We start from the raw sequence: 19,711 nt of genomic DNA, 5'->3' as shown, positions 1-19,711 counted from the left end.
TGCAACCGATGCAAATGATAGCTTTTCAATTGTCACCCATCCTTGGGATGTTCAGAAAAGTACTGCCTGTGATAATACCTGGGCCGAATACTGTTTATCGCTAACACAACATTTGGAAAGTTATCTCGTGAACCGAAAACCTTTACTTCCTTACTAGATAGAGTAGTAAGTTTACTGTCTTTATAATAAAAAACTTAGTGTGACCTGTACAAAATTTTTCATTTAAATGGATCCCATGCGTGTGATATATAAGGTATATGTGTGTCTGGAATGTGAACATTTTTTTCATAGAGATGTACTGTTGTGTTAGGTTTTTTAATTAGTTATAGTACGGTCTGCTGACCATAGGCTTTGTGATAAGATTTGTGTGTAGAGTAGAACTATTTTAAAAATAGAGGGGTCTATTTCAAAATAAAGCTAAATGGAAAGGATCATTTGAGCTCTCCTTTGCAATAGTGTGGAGTTTTCCAATCATTATTTACCAATTTTCAAGCCACCATTTCATTTTCAGTTATTTGGCTTGCCATGCTCCAGTGCGTGGTGTTCAGCTTCTTCTAGAACCGGTTTCAAGCTCTGATTTTACGGTTCTAATGTGATCAAATCAGTTGTCTAGGGCTTACAGAAAGATCAAAAAGATTATTTGCTTATTCTAACAAAACTTGCGATTGTTACAGTTTTAGTGTATTATAAGTAGGACTGTTTATGGCACCGAAGAACTCTGGGGCAAAAGGGGTGTGAAACCTTCATTGCTCCCATGTGTGAGCTTGTTGACATTGAGCTTGTTGCCCTCTTGATAGGGCGTTCGTGGATGTATAACAGAGGTTTGTGGAGGGATTAAAAATTGTTTGCATTTGTTCGGACTCAAGTCTAATTTCCAGTAAAATGCCTACCACTTTTCATTGGTGGAACTCAGAGATATTGTCCCCGTTTGTAAAGTGCTCTGTTACCAGCTTACAAACAAGGAAGCCGGCAGGCAGGGAAGTGGGAAGGTTGTTCACCCAGTGTCCCTTCGGATGTCAGCAGCAGCAGCGCACAATCTGAAATTTGTGCTTGCAAGTTGCAGGCAGCATTTTTCAGAGCCGCGGTTCCCACAGAGAGGTCTGGGAAGCGCCCGCTGTCCACAGCGCCCAGCCGGCTCCGCGGGCTGCTGGCTCGTCCCTGCAGCTGCAGCGCCGTGGTGTTTGCAGTTACTAGTTTGATCATATGTCTGTACATAGCGCCAAAAAAAAAAAAAAAGTCTGGGAACTGTGTTACCTGTCTTCATTAATCATGCATTGAATGTTCAGTACTATGTCATGTTTGATACTAACCGTTGGGAAGATATTCTGACACTTTGGAAGAATTTTCTTTCTGCCTTTTTTTCCTCCCTCCTCCTTTCACTCTCTTCATCACTTGTCTTTGCCTCTCTTCTTTCTTGTTTTTTGTTTTTTTTTTAATCTTCCTTTCAGCAGCTTCCAGTTGTCCACTTACTGTCTGGGGGTTTTGTTCTTACCTTTCTTCTATTCCATCACGAGTGTAAGGAAAGGCATAATTAATGCTGATAGGTGAGGGGTCTTTTAGCTTTCAACTTCGTACTTCCCCATGCACACTCCACTGAAACTGATGGAGGGAAAAGAAAACAAGCACCATTCAGAAATAACGTTTCAGCTCTCTGTAGTCTCAAAGCATGGGTGCCTGAACGAGTTACAAGATAGGCTAAAATGCGGATTTACTCAAACACAGTCTCTGAGTTGCAGCAATGCACGCTATGTCCCCTGCCGGCGCTACGGGCAGGCTGCCGCGCACAAACCACGAGAAGGGCAGCTGCAGCAGAGCCAATACTGTACTTCAGTGCACCCACATTTTGCCTCACAGAGGAATATGAAGACAAAATTTAATATGCAAACAGGACAAAAAAGAAATCAGATTTCCTCAAGAAATCAGAAAATAACTGTCTGTCTCCTCAGCACGTTGTCTTCAACATTGAAAGCAGCACCAAAACCTTTCAGAGTGAAACGTTACAAAACTAGTAACCCTGCATAGACATTTTGTGGGCAAGATTATTCTCAGTTTATGAAAACTTAACAAAAAACAAAAGAAAGAAAGAAAGAAATCCTCAAATACTTTCTTCTACCTCCCATTTAATAGGCTTAGTCCTATTCTTTTGTATGAAGCTTCCACTTTTTATAGCATTTTGCTAGGCCTCTTGCTCTAGCTTTTGAACCCTAAATTAAATTGGATTTCGTTAACACATTTATGGAAGGGAGGAACGAGATAATGCAATACGGATATGCTGATGACAGACCAGAAGAAGGAGCTAAAGCAAAGATATAGACCAAAATGACTTTTTTTTTTTCCGGCAGGTATGTCTGGTCTTCAGCTAACGGGAAATTTTAGCTCTTGCGAGCATGCAAGAATATTGACAATGGATTTTTATATGCTGAGGCTATATATTTTGGTAGAAAATTATAATTTTGTATGGCATACAAAGTCTTACCATAAGTCTTCAGGCAGATTCACTACTTATTAGCTAGTGCAGATAATTGCCATTGATTGTTTTCTTCTAAAGTTTTAGTTTTTAAAATCAACATTCCATTTGTAACTAAGCCGACTCCACTGTCTTTCTTTTAAAAATAAAAGGTTGTGAGCCTGGTATACAGGTTTTGGTTATGGAGACACCTTTACTGACTTGGAGATACATTTGTTTCTGTTTCTATTTGTTTGATATGGGCAGTAACAGTTTTCAGGGTAACTTTAGTTTGAAAATAACTAATAAGGTTTTTCGGAATGCCAAGGATTTCTTAATATTCAGGTGACTGTTCTTTATTTAAGTTCTGTTTTGGTGCTTTTTTCACTTCAGGTTTCATGGCAGGCATACAGAGGAACCCCCAAATGTCACAATATGGACCTCAACAAACTGGACCTTCCATGTCACCACACCCTTCACCTGGCGGCCAAGTACATCCTGGAATTGGTAGCTTTCAGCAGAGTAATTCAAGTGGTACTTATGGGCCTCAGATGAGCCAGTATGGACCACAAGGTAAAATAACAAACCGTGAAACTTGCTGTTAATCCGTATGATAATTTTATACATATATGTAAAAAATATGTATAGCGTATATGTATGTAGGTAGGCAAGTAGGTATATGATTTCCTTAAAAAAAAAAACCTGTCATTCTGAGGTGAAGTTGCACCCTGTGGAAGAAGCTTCTTCTGTAATTAGCATCTTTGTCTGTATAAAAATAGTGATCCTAAACTGGACACGGAAATGATGAAGCTGTTGCGTTACCAGGGCCATTGTTTGGGAGCCCAAGTATGTCATCGCTAAGATAAGGCTGAGTTTGACCAAGCATGGAATAAGGGTCACAGCACTGATCCCAAAATAGGACTTCTTTTCTTAGACGGAATCCCAAGGCCACTCTGAAATTATGTAGTGACTGTGAGGGTTAAAGTCTTCTAACAAGCATAATAATACAGTGGTTACTGTGGGAATATAATATTGAGCTCTAATGCATACGGTTTGTGAATTTTAACTAACCCTTCAGACTAAGAGAGACAGCTCCTTTTATTTTACGTGTTTGACAGAATTGTTGGAGGATTAAAACAAAAATAGAAGAAACAATATCTGCCTCGGACATTCAGCGCACACAACCTTGAACTTGTCTATTGTTTTGCCTTTAATGGATAACCTTTATAAAGCAGGGGTATAAAAGATGCTTTATAAAGCATCTTTTTAGGGTTTTAATGAACTTCAAGTCAAGCCACAGAATATATAAGAGACGGTATTTTATTTTGAGGTGCATCAATAGTTTGTTGCAGCACTTCCTACAACAGCTTTGTTACTTAAAATCCTTAAACAGAATTGTAGCTTGCTATGGGAAATTCTGTAAGGGCTCAGTGGCTTGCCCGTGTTAGCAGGCAGGGTTATTTTAGTCTCCTGGCTTTCTGAGGGCTAATTCCGTTGTTCGTTTGAAGGGAGTCTTACGCAATAATCCTTTCATTTTCACCTCTGGGTTGCATTTGTTTTAGTGCTCTGAGTGCAGGACTGTAAGCCAAGATCTCCTAGTTTCTAATTTTGACTCTGCCTTTTACTCCATCTTTCAACTTAGGCAAGTAAATTCATTTCTTTGCTTCACTTTCCTTAACTGTAAAATGGGGATAGTAATGCCTTATAGCCATGTGTGAGGATTAATTACCTGACTCCAGTTGACTGGTGCTTTTCTTTTATTTGGAAAGCATTTTGTGGCCATAAAATACTGTCCAAGTGCTTATTTTCATCTGCACAGAGCAACTAGCTTAACTGGTAAAATCCAGTGGATTTATGATGTGCTACGCTGACTTGCAGCTGTACTGCTGCTGCTGAGATCCTGAACCTTGGGAATAGTGGGTGTCAAGTGCAGTAAAGCATTAGCCATCCACACTGATTGAATGGAAAGGTTTTTGTACTAAATCAATGCATTTAAGTAACATGCCGAATACTACTTTCTTTTTTGCTTGAGTTCAGCAGTTCTCCTCTCTCTGTAGATGAAAGTGCCTATGTAATGATTTTATGGGTCGTGGTCAGGAAGAAACGGCTATTAAAAAGTGAACTTGAGGGGGCAGGAAGAAAATGAGCATCATTGTCATTAACAAGCCACTTCAGAAGGGTCTGCTGAATAGTGTGATAGATGTAAAGCATGCTCTTCTGCCAGCTTTTGGAGGGTACTGGTGATTCCATGTAAAAGTCCTTGTAAAAGTAAGGCCCTGCAAACAGCTCAAAGGGTAACAAGTAGAGGAGAGAATACTGCCTTTTCACCAGACTAATATGACCATTGATAAAATATTGGCGTGAATCTGGTCATCTCACATCACTAATTGTAATGTGACTGATATTTCAAAGTCATGTATTTGTCTGGATTTAGCTTTTTAATAAATAGTATTTTCCATTTTTAATGAAAGCAATCTGTAATGCATTTCTTAACATACCCTCTTACAAAGCACAATCATATGCCAGCAATAATGCATATGTAATGTTAACCCCTTTTGCCTTTTATTGCTAAAATAACAAATACATTAAAATTACCTGAGTTGCAAATAAGTTGATAAATTATTAAACAAAAATGATTCTGAGGATCATATTTGCTTTTCATATTTTGTTCACATAGGCCTTCCTTCAGAATATTGTTAAGCATAGGCTGAGTTGAACAGGACTACTTGTATTTTTACCTATGTGTTAAAGCATTTTGTGACATCAAACTTTTGGTTTAAAAGTCGTATTTCACTATGTGCTCAGTCCTGAAAACTGTTGCTCAAGAAGTTAGGCTATTTCTGCGATAGAATTGCTCACCACAGTGAAAATTACACCAGTAAGTTTGGATTTGGAGGAATTAGCTCCTAGTTCACAGAGTAAACTCATCCATCACTTGTTTATGGTTGATCTGTTTTGTTCTCATGTGTTTTCATAACACTTAGATAAGAGTAAAACATATTTGCTCGGGAAGCAGTTCCTGTATTGGGGACCTAGTGGAGTGCTGTGGAACCATTTTCCACAAAAAACAGAGAATGGCTTTGGCTCCAAATTTCAAGGTATGCTTCTGTATGCCTCTGATATACCACAGGAGCGTACAATGATGTCGTACATTTGTTTTAATTTGTAATTAACACCACCATTTTTCTTTCCCCAAGAATAAAAAGAAGCACAATGAGAAGGGAGGTGTTACGGAAAGGAACTGTCTTTCTGGTTTGTATTTGGGCAACATTTAGCTTGAGAGCTAATGAAGTCCTGGTCTATGATCAGAGCATGAAACTGCTGCCATAGCAAAATGTCGCCTGAATGCACTCTGGAGAACAGTTGGATACTACAGTCAGTTGGGTCTTTTAAGACCGTGGCAGAGAAAAACTTACTGCGGAGCAGTAGAAGGTGTCAAAAATGCATCCTGTCGCCGTAACTTTACCTACTGCATTCAATAGTAAAACTGCTCTGCTTGGGTATAACAAGATAAACCACTGCTGAATGCGCTTGAATCCTATCCGAAAACTTCACCGTAAGTTAACAAAATGCCCTTTTGTTCGTGTCAAATGAGTATCTGTGCTTTCTAACCTTTAATGAACTAAAAATCATTTCATACCAGTGCTTTAATATCTAGCTCCCACTGATTTCAGGAGCCTAGATTATAATGAAAGTGGTAATCAGGGATGAGATGCCCAAAGCATCCTGACGATCTGTGCCTCAGAATCCAGTCGCACATATGCAACAGTTTGTGGAATTGCTGCTTAGAGATCTACCCTAACTACTGAGGTCCCTTAGGCAAAATAGTTTCAGAGGAATATTTTTAAATAGTTTGTATCTGTACAAGGAAAACTTGATGGTTAAGTGGACATGTAAGCGATTTTAAAATATTTTTGAGCTACTATTTTTAATACTGTGAATCTAGCCTCTGTCTCTAAAGCAGGGAGGAAAAATAACAGGTGGTTCTGAAAATTCCCTCTTTTCATGTTGCCTAGAAATGGCAAGGTATCAGAGCACTATGTTCAGCAAACCTGGACAAAGTGGATCAGAGATTCAGCAGTAAGTACGAACATCTGTCTTGGGCAGGTTGTTGATAATGCCTTTTTGTATTTCATCTTTGTTACTTTTTTTCTTTCCTGGTTCTAGTTATCATTTTGATTTTCCTCGTGCATTTGAGCTGTCATGTCCGTAGGTACAATTCTAATCTGCTTGGGGGGAGCTGGAATCAAAAATCGCTCAGATATGGAGGGGAGGAGTTGTTCAGTGGTATCGTACAGTCGCTGCTGCCAGGCTTGTACCCACTTGAAACTGTGGGCTCTTGGACTTGGCTGCCTGACACGTCCAGCTGATGTGGGCTGGCCTAGCATCTGCTGCATTCATTGTGTTTAATGCTGCATCCATCTGTTTTCTGTCAAAGCCACTGCCAACAAATTACTAATCTATTAGAGAAACATGGAAATAAGATTGCACTCCTCATTCTTGGCAATTCCTCTTGTATTTTGTTTGGCTTTTATTTTGCCTTTTTTTGTGGTCTGGGAAAGGTATAAGAATAGCTAGTACTTGAGGTATTGGGGAAATGCTTAGGGGGAAAAAACATGGAAAAAAACATTGAAACTTATTTTCCTTTCTGAAAAGATACCACTTCCCTGTGCTCTTGGACTTGTATCCCTGGAGATGAATGATTAAGAACTTATTTTAACTGAAGTACATATTTTTATGGAGAAGATTCCACTGTTTTGTGTGTGTGTTGTGCTTACAGTTGAGAAGCCAAAACATGAAAGAAGAGTTTGCTTCTTTTTTTGTCTCAATTCAAAATAGCATCAAAACAAGGATAGAATTTACCATTGCTGTTTGCTCCTCCAAGTCTGCTGCTGAATTGTACTTCGTAGACCCTAAATGACAAAACAAATTGGCCTTATGTAAATTGGACCGACCGTAGCTCCCAGTGATTATGGATATTGGGTCTGCCAGTGTAAGGAGTGGATTTGCTCTACTTTGGAAACAGTCTTACTTTTGGCATGTACATAAAATGTGTTAACTGGCTGTGCATAATGTTTTAGTGTACATATACTCCATCTTACTGCATTACATTTTTCTTGCAGAAAGCAACTGGAAAACTGGAGCAACATGAGTTCTGTGTTACGACTTTAACATTAAGCAGAGCAATATGAAACTAATGAGTCCTTCAGTTTGTGGGCCACATATGTTGGATCAAAGACGCGTAGCTTGAATAGGTCCTAGCAATGAAAATATTCGTTAGGAGTGATTGCTCATTGAACAGAAAATGGTCAGCTGACAGCAGCTGTGACTGGAGGAAGAGGAGAAATGACAGGGTACTCTGCATTCAGAATATAGCTAAATCTGGAGTCTTTCATTTCTGCTAAACCATACACACTGTGGACCCTTCTGTGGGAAAAAACAAAAACAAAAAACAAACCACTCATAGATACTGGGTTTCTAAAGCAAGGGTGAAGTGTTGTTCCATTTCCTTGGAAAGCATAGGTCACACGTGTTTTTGCTGCAGAGAACTTGTAAGAGAGTCAGTTACTGGGTGGGGAGCAGAGGAGAATTAGCCGAAGTGTTGCAGCAGGAGTGTATGAATTAATTATGTGTGCATTCAAATGATGAATGAATATATTTATTTTAAACATAAACAGGAGCTGCATACAACCAACTCCTCTGTCTGGTAATATGAGGTCTGGAGGAGAGACATATCTTACTTCCATGTTCAGAGGAAGAGTCCACTGGCTGCAGCCTTTAAATAAGCGTGGGAATATTTAAGAGTAGTCAGGAAATTCTGCTCTGTGGCATCCCATAGGGAGGGAATGACTTGTATTTCCACTAATCTGGATGAGATGGAAATAAAGACAAATCAAAATGGATGACCAAAGGAGCGTAATGTGATCTGTTTCTTAAAATACTTTTCTATCACATCTTTCTCCCCCCCCCCCCTTATGCTGTTTGGATTTGTTTCTGGAACACTGAATACAGTCCACTTGCCCTTTTTTTTAAAAAAAAGTCTTAAATATGATAGGAAAATCAGTACTCAAGTTAGTTAAGATGCCACAAATGATGCAGTTTGTTCCAGTGACAATGCAGATGCAGATTGGGGTCAGCTGGGTTTTCATGCCGTCCTTAATAAGGCACCTGTTTATATTAGCATCTTTGTAATATTGCTGTTTACTCTTTTAATACTAATTTTCCTAGAAGGAGTGCACCATAAGCTAATACACCTTCTACTGGCACAGCTGAATGTTGAACTTACCGGGAACATGGATAGGGTAGGAGGGAGAGGGAATGTTCCTGAGGGCCTTGCAACAGTTCTCACAGTCTCTCTGCCATAGTCTCTCTGCCATAAATGGACAAAACGGTTAGGAGCAAGGATCCAGTGAGAATAGCCTGTTGCTGAAATTGTAGAAAGATAAAAAAAATAAGAACATGAGATCACAAAAATAAGACTCTCTCTTGAGTTTATATAATGAGTTTCTTAACATGGCACGTATCTCTCTACTGTACAAGACCTTTTTGTACTATTTTGATAACCCTCTAGAGGCTGTGCTTCTCTGTGTTTGGTCTTATCCCATGAAATTTGTTTGGCAGAAAATGTTTGCGGGCACAAGAACATCAGATTCGTAGGCTAATTCAGGTTGGAAGGATGCTCAGGAGTACTCAAAGTTGGGTCAGCTGTGAGATCAGACCAGTTTGCTCAGGGCTTCATTCAGCTGGGTCTTGAAAACCTCCAAAGAGGGAAAGTGTACAGCCTCTCTGGGCTGTTTGACTATCTGCATGGTGGAAAAGTTTTTCTGACTTGAGTCCCATGTGATTCACATTAGTTGACTGTATATATAAGACCTGCAGCCGCTAACTTCCTAAAATGAAATATGTGCTCAAAAGTTTTATGTTTTTCTCTGTGTTTTTATCGTTTTGTTCAGGAAATTATTCCAGACCACCAACATACAGTGGCGTGCCCAACACGAGTTACAGTGGCCCAGGACCTGGCATGGGTATAAATGCCAACAGTCAGATGCATGGACAGGGGCCAAGCCAGCCTTGTGGTACCATGCCCCTGGGACGGATGCCATCAGCTGGGATGCAGAGCAGACCATTTCCTGGAAACATGAGCAGTATGACCCCCAATTCTCCCGGCATGTCTCAGCAGGGAGGCCCTGGGATGGGCCCACCCATGCCAACTGTGAACCGTAAGGCACAGGAGGCGGCTGCTGCAGTGATGCAGGCTGCTGCAAACTCCGCTCAGAGCAGGTATGCGTCCAGGTGAAAGAAGTTAACGCAAGTAGGATTGTTTTTCTTCTCATTTCTGAAGTAACAGCACTGTATAGATGCACAGAGATGCATTTATACATACTCTATTAATGTGCCCTTATCTTTGGGAGGAAATGGCATAGGGGAAGAATGTTTTTCTTTATATATAAGAGGAAAGCGTGCTTTTGTATTTTTGAATTAGCCTCTCAAAAAGCAGGTGTGACAGTGAAGATGATGGCCACTTCCGGTTTGTTCCTTGGCACCGTGAGCTTTAGCAAAACCTACAGGGTTAAGGTGACATTAGAAGCCCAAAATAAGCCCTCTACAGCTGAAAATTGATTGGCTGAGTATGTGTATTTTCTCTGATAGAGAGAGGGCCAGCACCAACGTCCTAGGCAGCTTGCCCCTGCTGGGGTGTAAGGAGGCTTACAAAGCTGCCCAGCTATGCTTGCGTTTGCTGCCCACGTTGTGAGCGGCAGTGCTGAAGGCAGTTCTCTCCTGTGGGACTGTTCTTATTCCTGCGCAGGCATATCGGTGGGCAGAGGAGGGTGTGGTAAGGGCAAAAGCTGGAGAGGGAAGGCAGAAGGAGGCATAAAAGCAGTCTGTAGTTATCTGGAGTAGATAACTGCTACCGACGCAAACTGAACTGCAAACTGTAGGAGTGTGGAGGTTGGAGGCACTATGTGGCTTCTTGCCTCCCCTTCGGGGCAGCCTAACTGCGTGTTGCCATTTGAGCATGGATTTTGGCAAAGGCATTTTCTTCTCCATGGTTATTCTTAAGATGTCTAGGTATTCACAATGAAATCATATTTTCTGGGAAATTTTTCAGATGAAGTAATTTTCACATTTCAGTGAACTCAAATAACTCCTGGTGTGTTTATTATCTTTTTCTGTTAAGAGAAGTTCCATTACATTTGCGAATGACACATAGCTGGTTTCACTGTTCTGGTAAGCAAGTTTGTGTGTGTGTGTGTGTGTGTGTGTGTGTGTATATTAAGCATCTTGCATGTATTTATGCATATGCATACACAGATGCACACATACATATACAAGTATTTATCATCGAAGAGCAGTGTTTCTGGACACTAGAGCTGCGGTAATTCCATGACACAATGTAAAAACAGATAGGAAGCTGATGTGTCCCTGTATCTATTGCTTTCTTCTTTTGCGATTTTGGAAGACAAGTGGCTTCTAGCGATAAGCACTAGAAAACTTTTAAGACAATAACAGCAAGTGTAGTGTTCTTCATGTTCTTGTGCAGTAAAATAGGACCAAACTCCCTTAAAAGAGACCATATTCCTGCAGAAATCTGTGAACCAGCAATCTCTTGCTTGTGTTGGTTGTTTTAACAGACCTGTCTAGTAGGATTTACAAAAGTCTGCTTCTATCATCTGTGTGATTTAGGCTATAAGCTGGTAGGTCAGGCAAGAAGGAGTAAATGGGCCATCTTTGCAAGCGCAGGAACATTGTGTAATGAAAGGAAAAGGGCACGTTTGGTCTTAACAACAAGAAAAGACTTGGTTTGCAATAAGTGGAAAGTATTTGGTTGTGATTCAACATAGCTTTGAGAATAGTGTGTGGTGTTTGATCAAAAACTAGGTTAATTGATTACCACTCCTGTCTCACACCTTCCTCCCAAGTCAGTTTTGTAAAACTGCTTATGATTTCTAGCTTTGCCTGGGCAAAAATGCACCATTTCCAAGCCTTTTCATCACGTTGCCCATTCCAGTGATCCAGCACCTATAGAAGGACTGTGCAGTCATCAGATCTCTATTGGAAATACTGGCAAAAGGGGCTATTAATGAACTGCAAATTGAGTGAAACCTGTCACTCCCCTCTGATGCCAGAGGGTTACCAGCACACCATTTTCCTCTTTGCTCTCAAGTCAGTTGTAGGGGAGAAAGCATTATGGCTTTTTGGCTATTCCTGCAAGTCCTCCATACTTGTATATGGAAGGAATGTACTTGACAGTGATTCATATTTGTGATACAGAGCAAATCCAAAGAGGCTCTTCTTTTGTTCTGCTTTAGGCCACCATACATTAGGTCGCCTGCTTATCCCAGCCAGTCTGGGGCTGGCGGACGCCCCATGTTTTCTTCACAGCACCCCAACTATGGCAGCGTTCAGGCTCCCTTGATGCACCAGCCTGACCAGTACGGGTAGGTAGCAATGTAAACTGGACTTGCTGTGGGACCTTGGCAATTTTTTTTAATGTTTATGAACATGCCATCTGGCTGCGGAAGGACTATAAAAATCATGTGAAAGATACACAGATATTTGCATCATAGAGGGGATTTTAGTTTTTTTGTTTTGTTTTTACTAACGCCACTGTGACAATATGATGAAAAACTGCATGTCACTCACTCACACACATTCTGCATGGCTTTTGGCATGGCTCGATTTCCTTCATGCCTGAGAGGGAAATGAAGAACTTCATCACTAAGAAAGAATGAGATCCTCCCTCTCCTGCTGTCTTCCCCCAATCCAGGCATCATTTCTCTCCTCTTGGTGTTGTCGTTTTTGTCTAGGAAAAGTGCTGTGCAACTTTGTTTTCTTGAGTTGTTCTTGTTATTGTCATTATTACCCCAGCAGTGAGCCACTCCCACGAAGTACAATTCCTTTTTGACAGGTGATTTATTGCAGAAGTGATGATAGGATTTATTAATGGGATTTTCAAACAAGTTTTATTACACTGTGATTGAGAGTGCGTGCGTTTGAAAAATTTCAGTTGGTCCCTAGAAGGATTTTTAGAAGCACTGAGTATCCAATCTGAAACATCAGCCTGAAATGCAGCTAATGTTTTCTCATCAAAGTTCTTCATACTGTGATTTCTATAACTGTATCATAAATTACCGCTCTGAGGGAAAATACGTACACTGGCTCCCAGCCCGTTGCTTGCTCACCACCAATTTCAAACTCCACCTGAGATTCAAGTTTCATGGACTTCCCTGCCATCATGTTATTTCTGTTATTGCTTCCCTAGGAAATCTGTAATACCCAAATTACTGCTGCCCTTACGGTTATTAACAAGTTTTAATTACCAGTTTTCTATAGCTGCTTTTGTTTTGTTTTGTTTTTTCTCCTTAACAGCCTCATTTGTATATGTGCACCCGAAAAAATCAAAAGCAAAACAAAAAATCAGAACAGAAGTCTACTGATTCTTCTGTTTACAATGCAAAAATCAGTGAAATGGAAGAGAACTTGCACTATGCTATTTGCTAAAATTGGAAAGACATCTACTGATATATGCCAAAGTGCAAGGATAATATCCAGCCTTCTTCTTTGTATATCTTGAGTTTATAAGGTAGAGCTGTGGGGTTCAGAAATTGTTGGATTTTTATGACCATAAAACACACCCTTGTACATAGAATTAAGGGGAAAATAAAGTGGTTGTGCCAGAGTCATGGTTACACAGCAGTCTTTTTGTTTAAATTGGTGTGATCCCCTTCAGTGTCAACTGTTGAATCAGTAGCAAAGTATCAATAGGGGAGAGACATTTATCTTCAGCTGCTAATCTACAGGATCTTTCCTTTACCAACTCAGGAGTCTCATTTAGACATAGAAAGCAGGCTTGCCTCAGCTTTGCCAAGCCGCATTAAGCAGCTGTGTAAAATGAATTTAAATGGCACGCATCAGAATAAAATCACTTCCACTGGGGCAGAAAATCAATGTTAGTTAACCAGGGCTGGATGATCAAGATCTGAGTCTCAGCCAGTTATACCTACAGTTATCCTCAGTGCGGAGCACCACCCATTTAATTAGAAAAGATAAAAACAAAAAAATAGAAGCTGTGGGTAGGGAAGATACTAAATGTACTTACATCGTTTGAGTTAGCCTTTGACCTCACCTTGAGGCCTGTTCTACATTAAGCTTAGATTAATTCCTGCAGCCACTGAATAAGGTAAAATGTTATGGTGTGCTAGTCCATCCCGTGCTCACAGGCCAGTGTTTCCCAAAGGAGATCCAGCATGCCAGACTAAAGGAAAGAGAGATTGTTTTAAGACCTTTTTATTGAACCAGCCGTATCCATGATTTCACATGGCCAAGAATGCTTACTCTTGTTCTGGGTAACAGTTCATAGCAGGCAATGCAAAATAACTCTCTAATACGCCTTCTAGTAATTCCCCTTAATTTCAGGAAGATAGTGTGAGGGAACTGCAAAATAGTGTTTTCCTTTTTCTGTCTGTCTTGGTCTCAGCAAGTCAGTTGATTGATAAGAGCTGTATGTTGAAGAGCTTATATGTCCATTGAACTCCAAGGAAAGACTTTTATTAAATCCTGTAAGCACAGGACACCAAGTGACAGTTCAGTTACTGGAGACTGGAACATAGTGGAGGCCATTGAAGAACAGAAAGCTCCAAAAAATTAAGTCTTTCTATCAAATTATAGTTTCCACAGCAATATATCTATATTTATAATGATGAATAAGTGTTTGTGCATGTACAGATCTGTAACAAATGGACACTGTGAGCCTTCAGAAAAAGCAAACCGTTTAAGTGATAGCTTTTTCTCAGTTAATATGTTAAAAGGCAGCAAATTTAGCCTATATTTTCTAGTATCATTTTGAGTTCCTCAGTTTGTAGATGCCCAGCTTAAAACTTTTGGGGACTATTTGTTCAGTGTCTGTGAATTTTTGTGTTTACTGTAATAGTAAGTGCCCACTATACACTTTTGAAAATTGATTACTAGGTTGGCACCCAACATTAGCAGACGTTTTTGGAGCTAGATGCTTGTCATCATCATTTTCAACATGTCTTGTGTCAGTAGTGAAAGACATTCCAAGTGTGTCTTTATAGCAGTTGAAGATGTGACTGTAGCGTGTGCAAACTGAGAAACCTAGTTGTGAAATAGCCAGCTCACATAGTATTAACAGTGTGGCCTTAGGAAGACTTGATTCAGTACTGCTGACTGTAAAATACACATCCAACTGGAGAGGTAATAAATGAGCCTCTTGCTACTGCACCTACAGTTATCAATACTTGAACTAATTGCTATAAAATGAGTTTTAGTGTGCTGAGAAGCGATCCTGTCTTTGAATGTAGTGTCTTTGACCTCAGCGAACTCTACTCTAATGTGCTTGGGAGTGCCTGCTGCAACTGTGTAAATTTAAGCATTTTTTTTAATAGATTGAATGAATTTAGAATTCAATTTCATTGATTTTAGAGAAGATGACATAGCATTTTTCTAAATTAAGGAGTTGGGATCCAGCTTAGACATTTGCAGCCTCTGGCCATTTTAAATTCTGGTTATGGGGATGCCAAACCTGGGTGGATATTTACACCATTGTCCTCGGCTCGCCATGTCACCTAAGACGTGTCGTTTAAAAGCTATGTAAGAAACTGAAGCTTAGCTCCTCCTTTTGACCGTGCTGATGGAAGGCAAGAATGTCACTGCAGTCTCGTTCAGTCTCTGTAGTAATGCTTGGTGTAGCATTGCCTTCGTGCTCTTTTAAATGCGGTTCTACTTTTTAACAGCTTAGGAGTTAAGCAGCAGAATTTTTAACTTTAAGATTTCTTGTTCACCTGCAGTTTGACGAGCATGTGATGACAAATCCTCAGGAACCATGAGCCCTTAGAGACTCTAATGCGACCTAGTAAGACTTCTGGGATCCACAGGACTGGCTCTGAATTGAGCCATTCTCTCAAATTCAGGGAAATGAAGACCTGCAGGATCATTCTAGCTCAGCGGTCTGCCCTTCAGTTGCAGAACCCAAGGCTTTCTCTTTTGTGCTAGGATCTGGACTTTAAATTTTCTTCTGAGTCAAAAAGAGAATCAGCTTCTCCATATATTAGAATTGCTTTTTCTGTGGAGCTCTACCTAAAGGCATTATTTTATTTTATTTATATACTTATGCTTGTGTAACAAGCAGCTCGCTTTTATCTGCTTACTATGGGGAAAGAGCTGGGGATTTGCATTTTAAAGAAGTAACTTTATTTCTTCAAAATGTGATCTAGTACTAGATAAATACAGACTTGGGGCACACCTGCTGAGTGACAATCTAGTCAATTTGTGCTGGCAATGATTATAGATTATGGGGGATATGATAAAGAAGGGTAGTCACCACATGAAGGACAGAGAAAAACACGCTACGTGTGCTGCCTTTTTTGGATTACTCCCTGCATTTTCTGGAAGGACACTGGAAGGACAGCCTCCATATGTTAGTTCTTGCTGCCTGTTTACTTGGGGAGGGATTGCAACGAGAGTGTGCAAGAGAGACCTCCAGCAATGGGGGACCCTAGTCAAGGAACGCCCACCCCTCTGCCTGCGGACATCATCTTCAAGCTCCGTCCTCTCCATGTAGGGTCTCTGCTAGATTCTTTCACCTTCATCAGTATAAGCAGGACTTCATGGCCAACCGCCACAACAACTTTTGGGAAAGCCCCATTTGTTAAGAGGCCATGTTGTAGGGAAAGGTACGTAGCCACTTTTGGACTTACCTGTTAGGAATGTGTGTGGTTCTGTATTAAGAGTGCTTACACCCATCTGTTGATGAAATGAAATCTTAAACTATTTATTTTCTCATCTTTAAGTTACAGACTTTTTTTCTCTCCAATGAACAGGCACACAGTATTTTGTCCATACTTAATGGATAGTTAAGACTAAGTTCTTTAGACAGTATGGTGACTTACTGGTTCCCAGAAGATGAGCATGATAGTGAGATTAGAAACTATAGCCATAGTTAGAAGTGGAATAACGTCACAATAAGGTCAAAAGAATTTAAGTAAGTTTTCGTTTAGTCCAGTGAAATTGATCTATAAAAGCTGCACTGATATTGGAGCATTTCTGTTGTACAGACACAGTTGCAATTAGCATAAATGAGATCAAAATACATTCTGTGCATCCTTTGTTTTTAGCCTGTGTGTGTATAAATGCACATGCACACTCTCTCTCTCTCTCTCTCTCTCTCTCTCTCACACACACGCACACGCACTAACCTTCCATCAGCATTTCTCTACTGCTTGTATGTATAATTCATAGTCCATGTTGCTGGTGCCAACAAAGCACTTTTTCCATATTATTTTCTCCAACGCCAGGGTAATGCAGCACTGCTGATGGAATAGAAGCTACTGGTGAGGAAATATAGTAATGGACATGATGCATTAAAATGTCAAAAGGAAAAAAGAATGAGGAGGAAATAGGGAATAAATTTTTTTAAAAAGAACAATAATATAAATAAAGAACAGAACTTTTGTAGATGTTTCACGTCTTTGATCCTGTCAGTTTCTACCCAGTGTTTTACAGTTTAGCCCTTTTGATCTTGGAACTTGGCTTTAAGATTCTAATTGCGATTTTAAAGGCTATACTGATGCAGCATGCAGCAGGAAGACTTGCCATGCTACAGTAAAACTTAACTGTCTTTAATCCCTGGGGAGAAGTATATGTTTTCCATTGTTTCCCATTTTCCCCTTAAGCTTGGAGGAGCGGCTCTTCTCTGCTGGGAAGCACGCAGTGGAGTGCAGGAAGGTTAAGTACTCATTCAAGTTTCTTTGCTTATTCAAACTAGGCCACTTTTTAGATGAAAGGCTGCCAACTGTGAAATCCCCAAAGTAAACTAGGCTAAGACAGGACTGGTAGCCATAATTGGAGCCAGCACTGGGGGTATGTTATCTGTTGCCTTTGAAATAAGCCCCTAGCAGAAAGGCTCTTTCTGCCCACTCTTTTATTTAACGTTCATATACAGTTACTGCAAAGGAATTACTCCTCTTCAAATTCAGGCCATTCACAATTCTCAAGTCTTGAGGTGTCTGGTTATTTTCCCCCTACCCCCCTTCTCCAAAAGCTCCCAGACTTCTGATTTACATTAAGGACCCTAAGAGATCAAGTTGAAATAAGCCCCACTTTGCTTCCTATTAGTACAGTTTGAATACTCACGCAATAAATTTAAGTCAGTGAAACTACATTCAGCTTCCAAAATAAAACTCCCCATGTAGTTTCAGTTGGATGAAGGGGTTTTGCTTCTTGGCCCGACTGACTGTATAGTGTTGCTTTGAACTATGAGTAGCTGCTGCGCTCCACCTGAAGCTGGCTGCGTTTCAGTGCCGGGTGGAATATTTTCTCTGTACAGAGTTTATGAGTGATTTAAGGGATTAAAGTCCAAGTATTAGTGATTAGTGTAACTGTTATTTCTAATGGAGCTATTAACCGGTATTGATGGTTTTTCTTTAAGGACTCATGCTTCTTCCCTCTTCATGAGAAACAGTCATTTATATCAAGCTTACTTTTTTACTCTTTCTTTTCTTCCTCCAAAGGGCCCTTCCTTTGCTCATGTTTTGCTTTTCAAAGGAGAACCATGTATGGCCTTTTCTTGCAGGAAGCAGTGTATCAGGAGGGGTGAACTACAAGCTAGCTTGTATGTATTTATTATAGTAAAAGGAGAGTTGGAAGCAACTCTTTTATGATTTTTTTATGAAGATGCATTTTGTAGATCAGCTCAAAATTGCTGATAAAATAGTGTAAGGATGGAAAGAAAGTTACATGCTGAGCTAACCAAAGCCATTTCTTATGGGAGACTGAGAGAAACATATTTTTATCTGGAATTTTGTTTTACTAAAAGGCAAATCCATCATTTTGGAGTCCTGGATGTCACCAAGCTGTAGAGCTCATGCAGGCAACCAGTGATTTGGGGAGAGGTTTTCTTCTTCTTTTTTGGTAACTCATCAATCAAGTAGACTGCTGTATGCTGTTCATGCCATTAGAGATTAACCACAGACCTCAAGAGTAAATGCTCCTTCTCTCCTTTGGAGAGTAACAATTCTTAAAACTCTGAAAGCAGGAGTATATTGGGAAGGAAGGGTGATTTTCAGAGTAATGAAGGAGAATTTTCAGTTGTCTCAGAGACAATTCTAATTTGAGTATTACCGTGTCACAATTATTTTTGGCTTAATCTGGTTATTTAGGAGAGATGTTGCCCTCTATAGGAGTACTAATTATTTTGAAACAAAATTGCAATGTAGGACTATGTGTTACACTATATTAATATTCTGCCTCAGAATCAGATGATACACAGAAACTCTGTACTTCAACAGATGATGTTTAGTGAATTAAAAATGCAGTGCTCCATTAATTGTTTTTATATAAAAGCAAGGAATAAAGGAGGACTTTAGTTTTCGTAATGCTTTTTGAGTGGCGGGAAATGTTTCAGATGAGAAAGATGGATTTTTGCGTTGTTTGTCTTTTTGTCTGCCAGCTGGAAAATCTACTAGTTTAAATCACTAAACTAGTCAGAAAAAAAAGAGAACAGCCATCCGGTTGATGGGAATCATGAAGAAAGCATAAGGAAGTTAATTCTGTGACTGCCTGATGGGATTTAGCACGTATATTGTGCAAGTACGGGACTGTGACTGAACAGCCAGAGATGTTTGTGGCAGAAAGTGAGAAACAGATAAAAAATGGCAGGAGGAGTTAAGATTTTACAGTGGTTTTAATGTTTTACACTGTTTAACAATGGTGATAGTTGAGAGGAAATTGATTTTTTTTTTTTTTCCCCAGCATTGGTAGCTGGGGAAATATGAGGGGAAAGAGCTTGTTTCACTTTTGTTAATGGAGTTCAGCCTCGGTTCTGCCTGGACATACAAGTAACTTTAAGACCCTTATTAAGTAGTAACATAACAGCAATAAGGTTGGCTCTTTTTAATGGTGACCACTGGTTTCTCTAATGCATCGAATACCTGTTGTGGTCATCACAGTAGTTTTCAGGCAACCTCTCAGCCAAGATGGAAAAAAGAGCTGGCTGAAACTGTGCTGACTTATGCACCACATGGCAGTTGTGAAACTGTCTCCAGTGCAGAAATGCCGAGACGGATGGTAGTAGTGGTAATAACAATACTGATAAACATTTAATAGCTCCAGGCTATTGGGCAAAGATAGGTAGGAGAAAATGTGTCTGTTGGGAAATCCCTTTGGAGAACTTCCTTGCCATGTTGCTGCACATAGGCAGTCGTGCTCGGCCTGCTGTCAGCCAGCTGACATTTACTATGAAAAACT

General features: G+C 40.0%; 1 protein-coding gene across 18 annotated transcripts in view; it reads left to right on the top strand.

Annotated features, from left to right (window-relative positions):
- The window catches only part of ARID1B (AT-rich interaction domain 1B), a 336,987-nt gene that overhangs the window by 263,560 nt on the left and 53,716 nt on the right, over nt 1-19,711 (top strand). For 10 of the 18 annotated variants that reach the window (XM_068938631.1, XM_068938622.1, XM_068938621.1 and 7 more), the window contains 3 exons: nt 2,840-3,019; nt 9,400-9,727; nt 11,758-11,886. In XM_068938631.1, coding sequence (XP_068794732.1) covers nt 2,840-3,019; nt 9,400-9,727; nt 11,758-11,886 — 637 coding nt within the window. The remainder of the gene's footprint in view (nt 1-2,839; nt 3,020-9,399; nt 9,728-11,757; nt 11,887-19,711) is intronic. The other 8 variants (XM_068938637.1, XM_068938635.1, XM_068938628.1 and 5 more) reach the window with 1 other exon arrangement.

This window comes from Struthio camelus, chromosome 3 (genome assembly GCF_040807025.1).
Source record: "Struthio camelus isolate bStrCam1 chromosome 3, bStrCam1.hap1, whole genome shotgun sequence".
Classification (NCBI taxonomy): Eukaryota; Metazoa; Chordata; class Aves; order Struthioniformes; family Struthionidae; genus Struthio; species Struthio camelus.
Note: the sequence above shows the minus strand (reverse complement) of the source record. Positions and strands in the feature narration are given on the sequence as shown.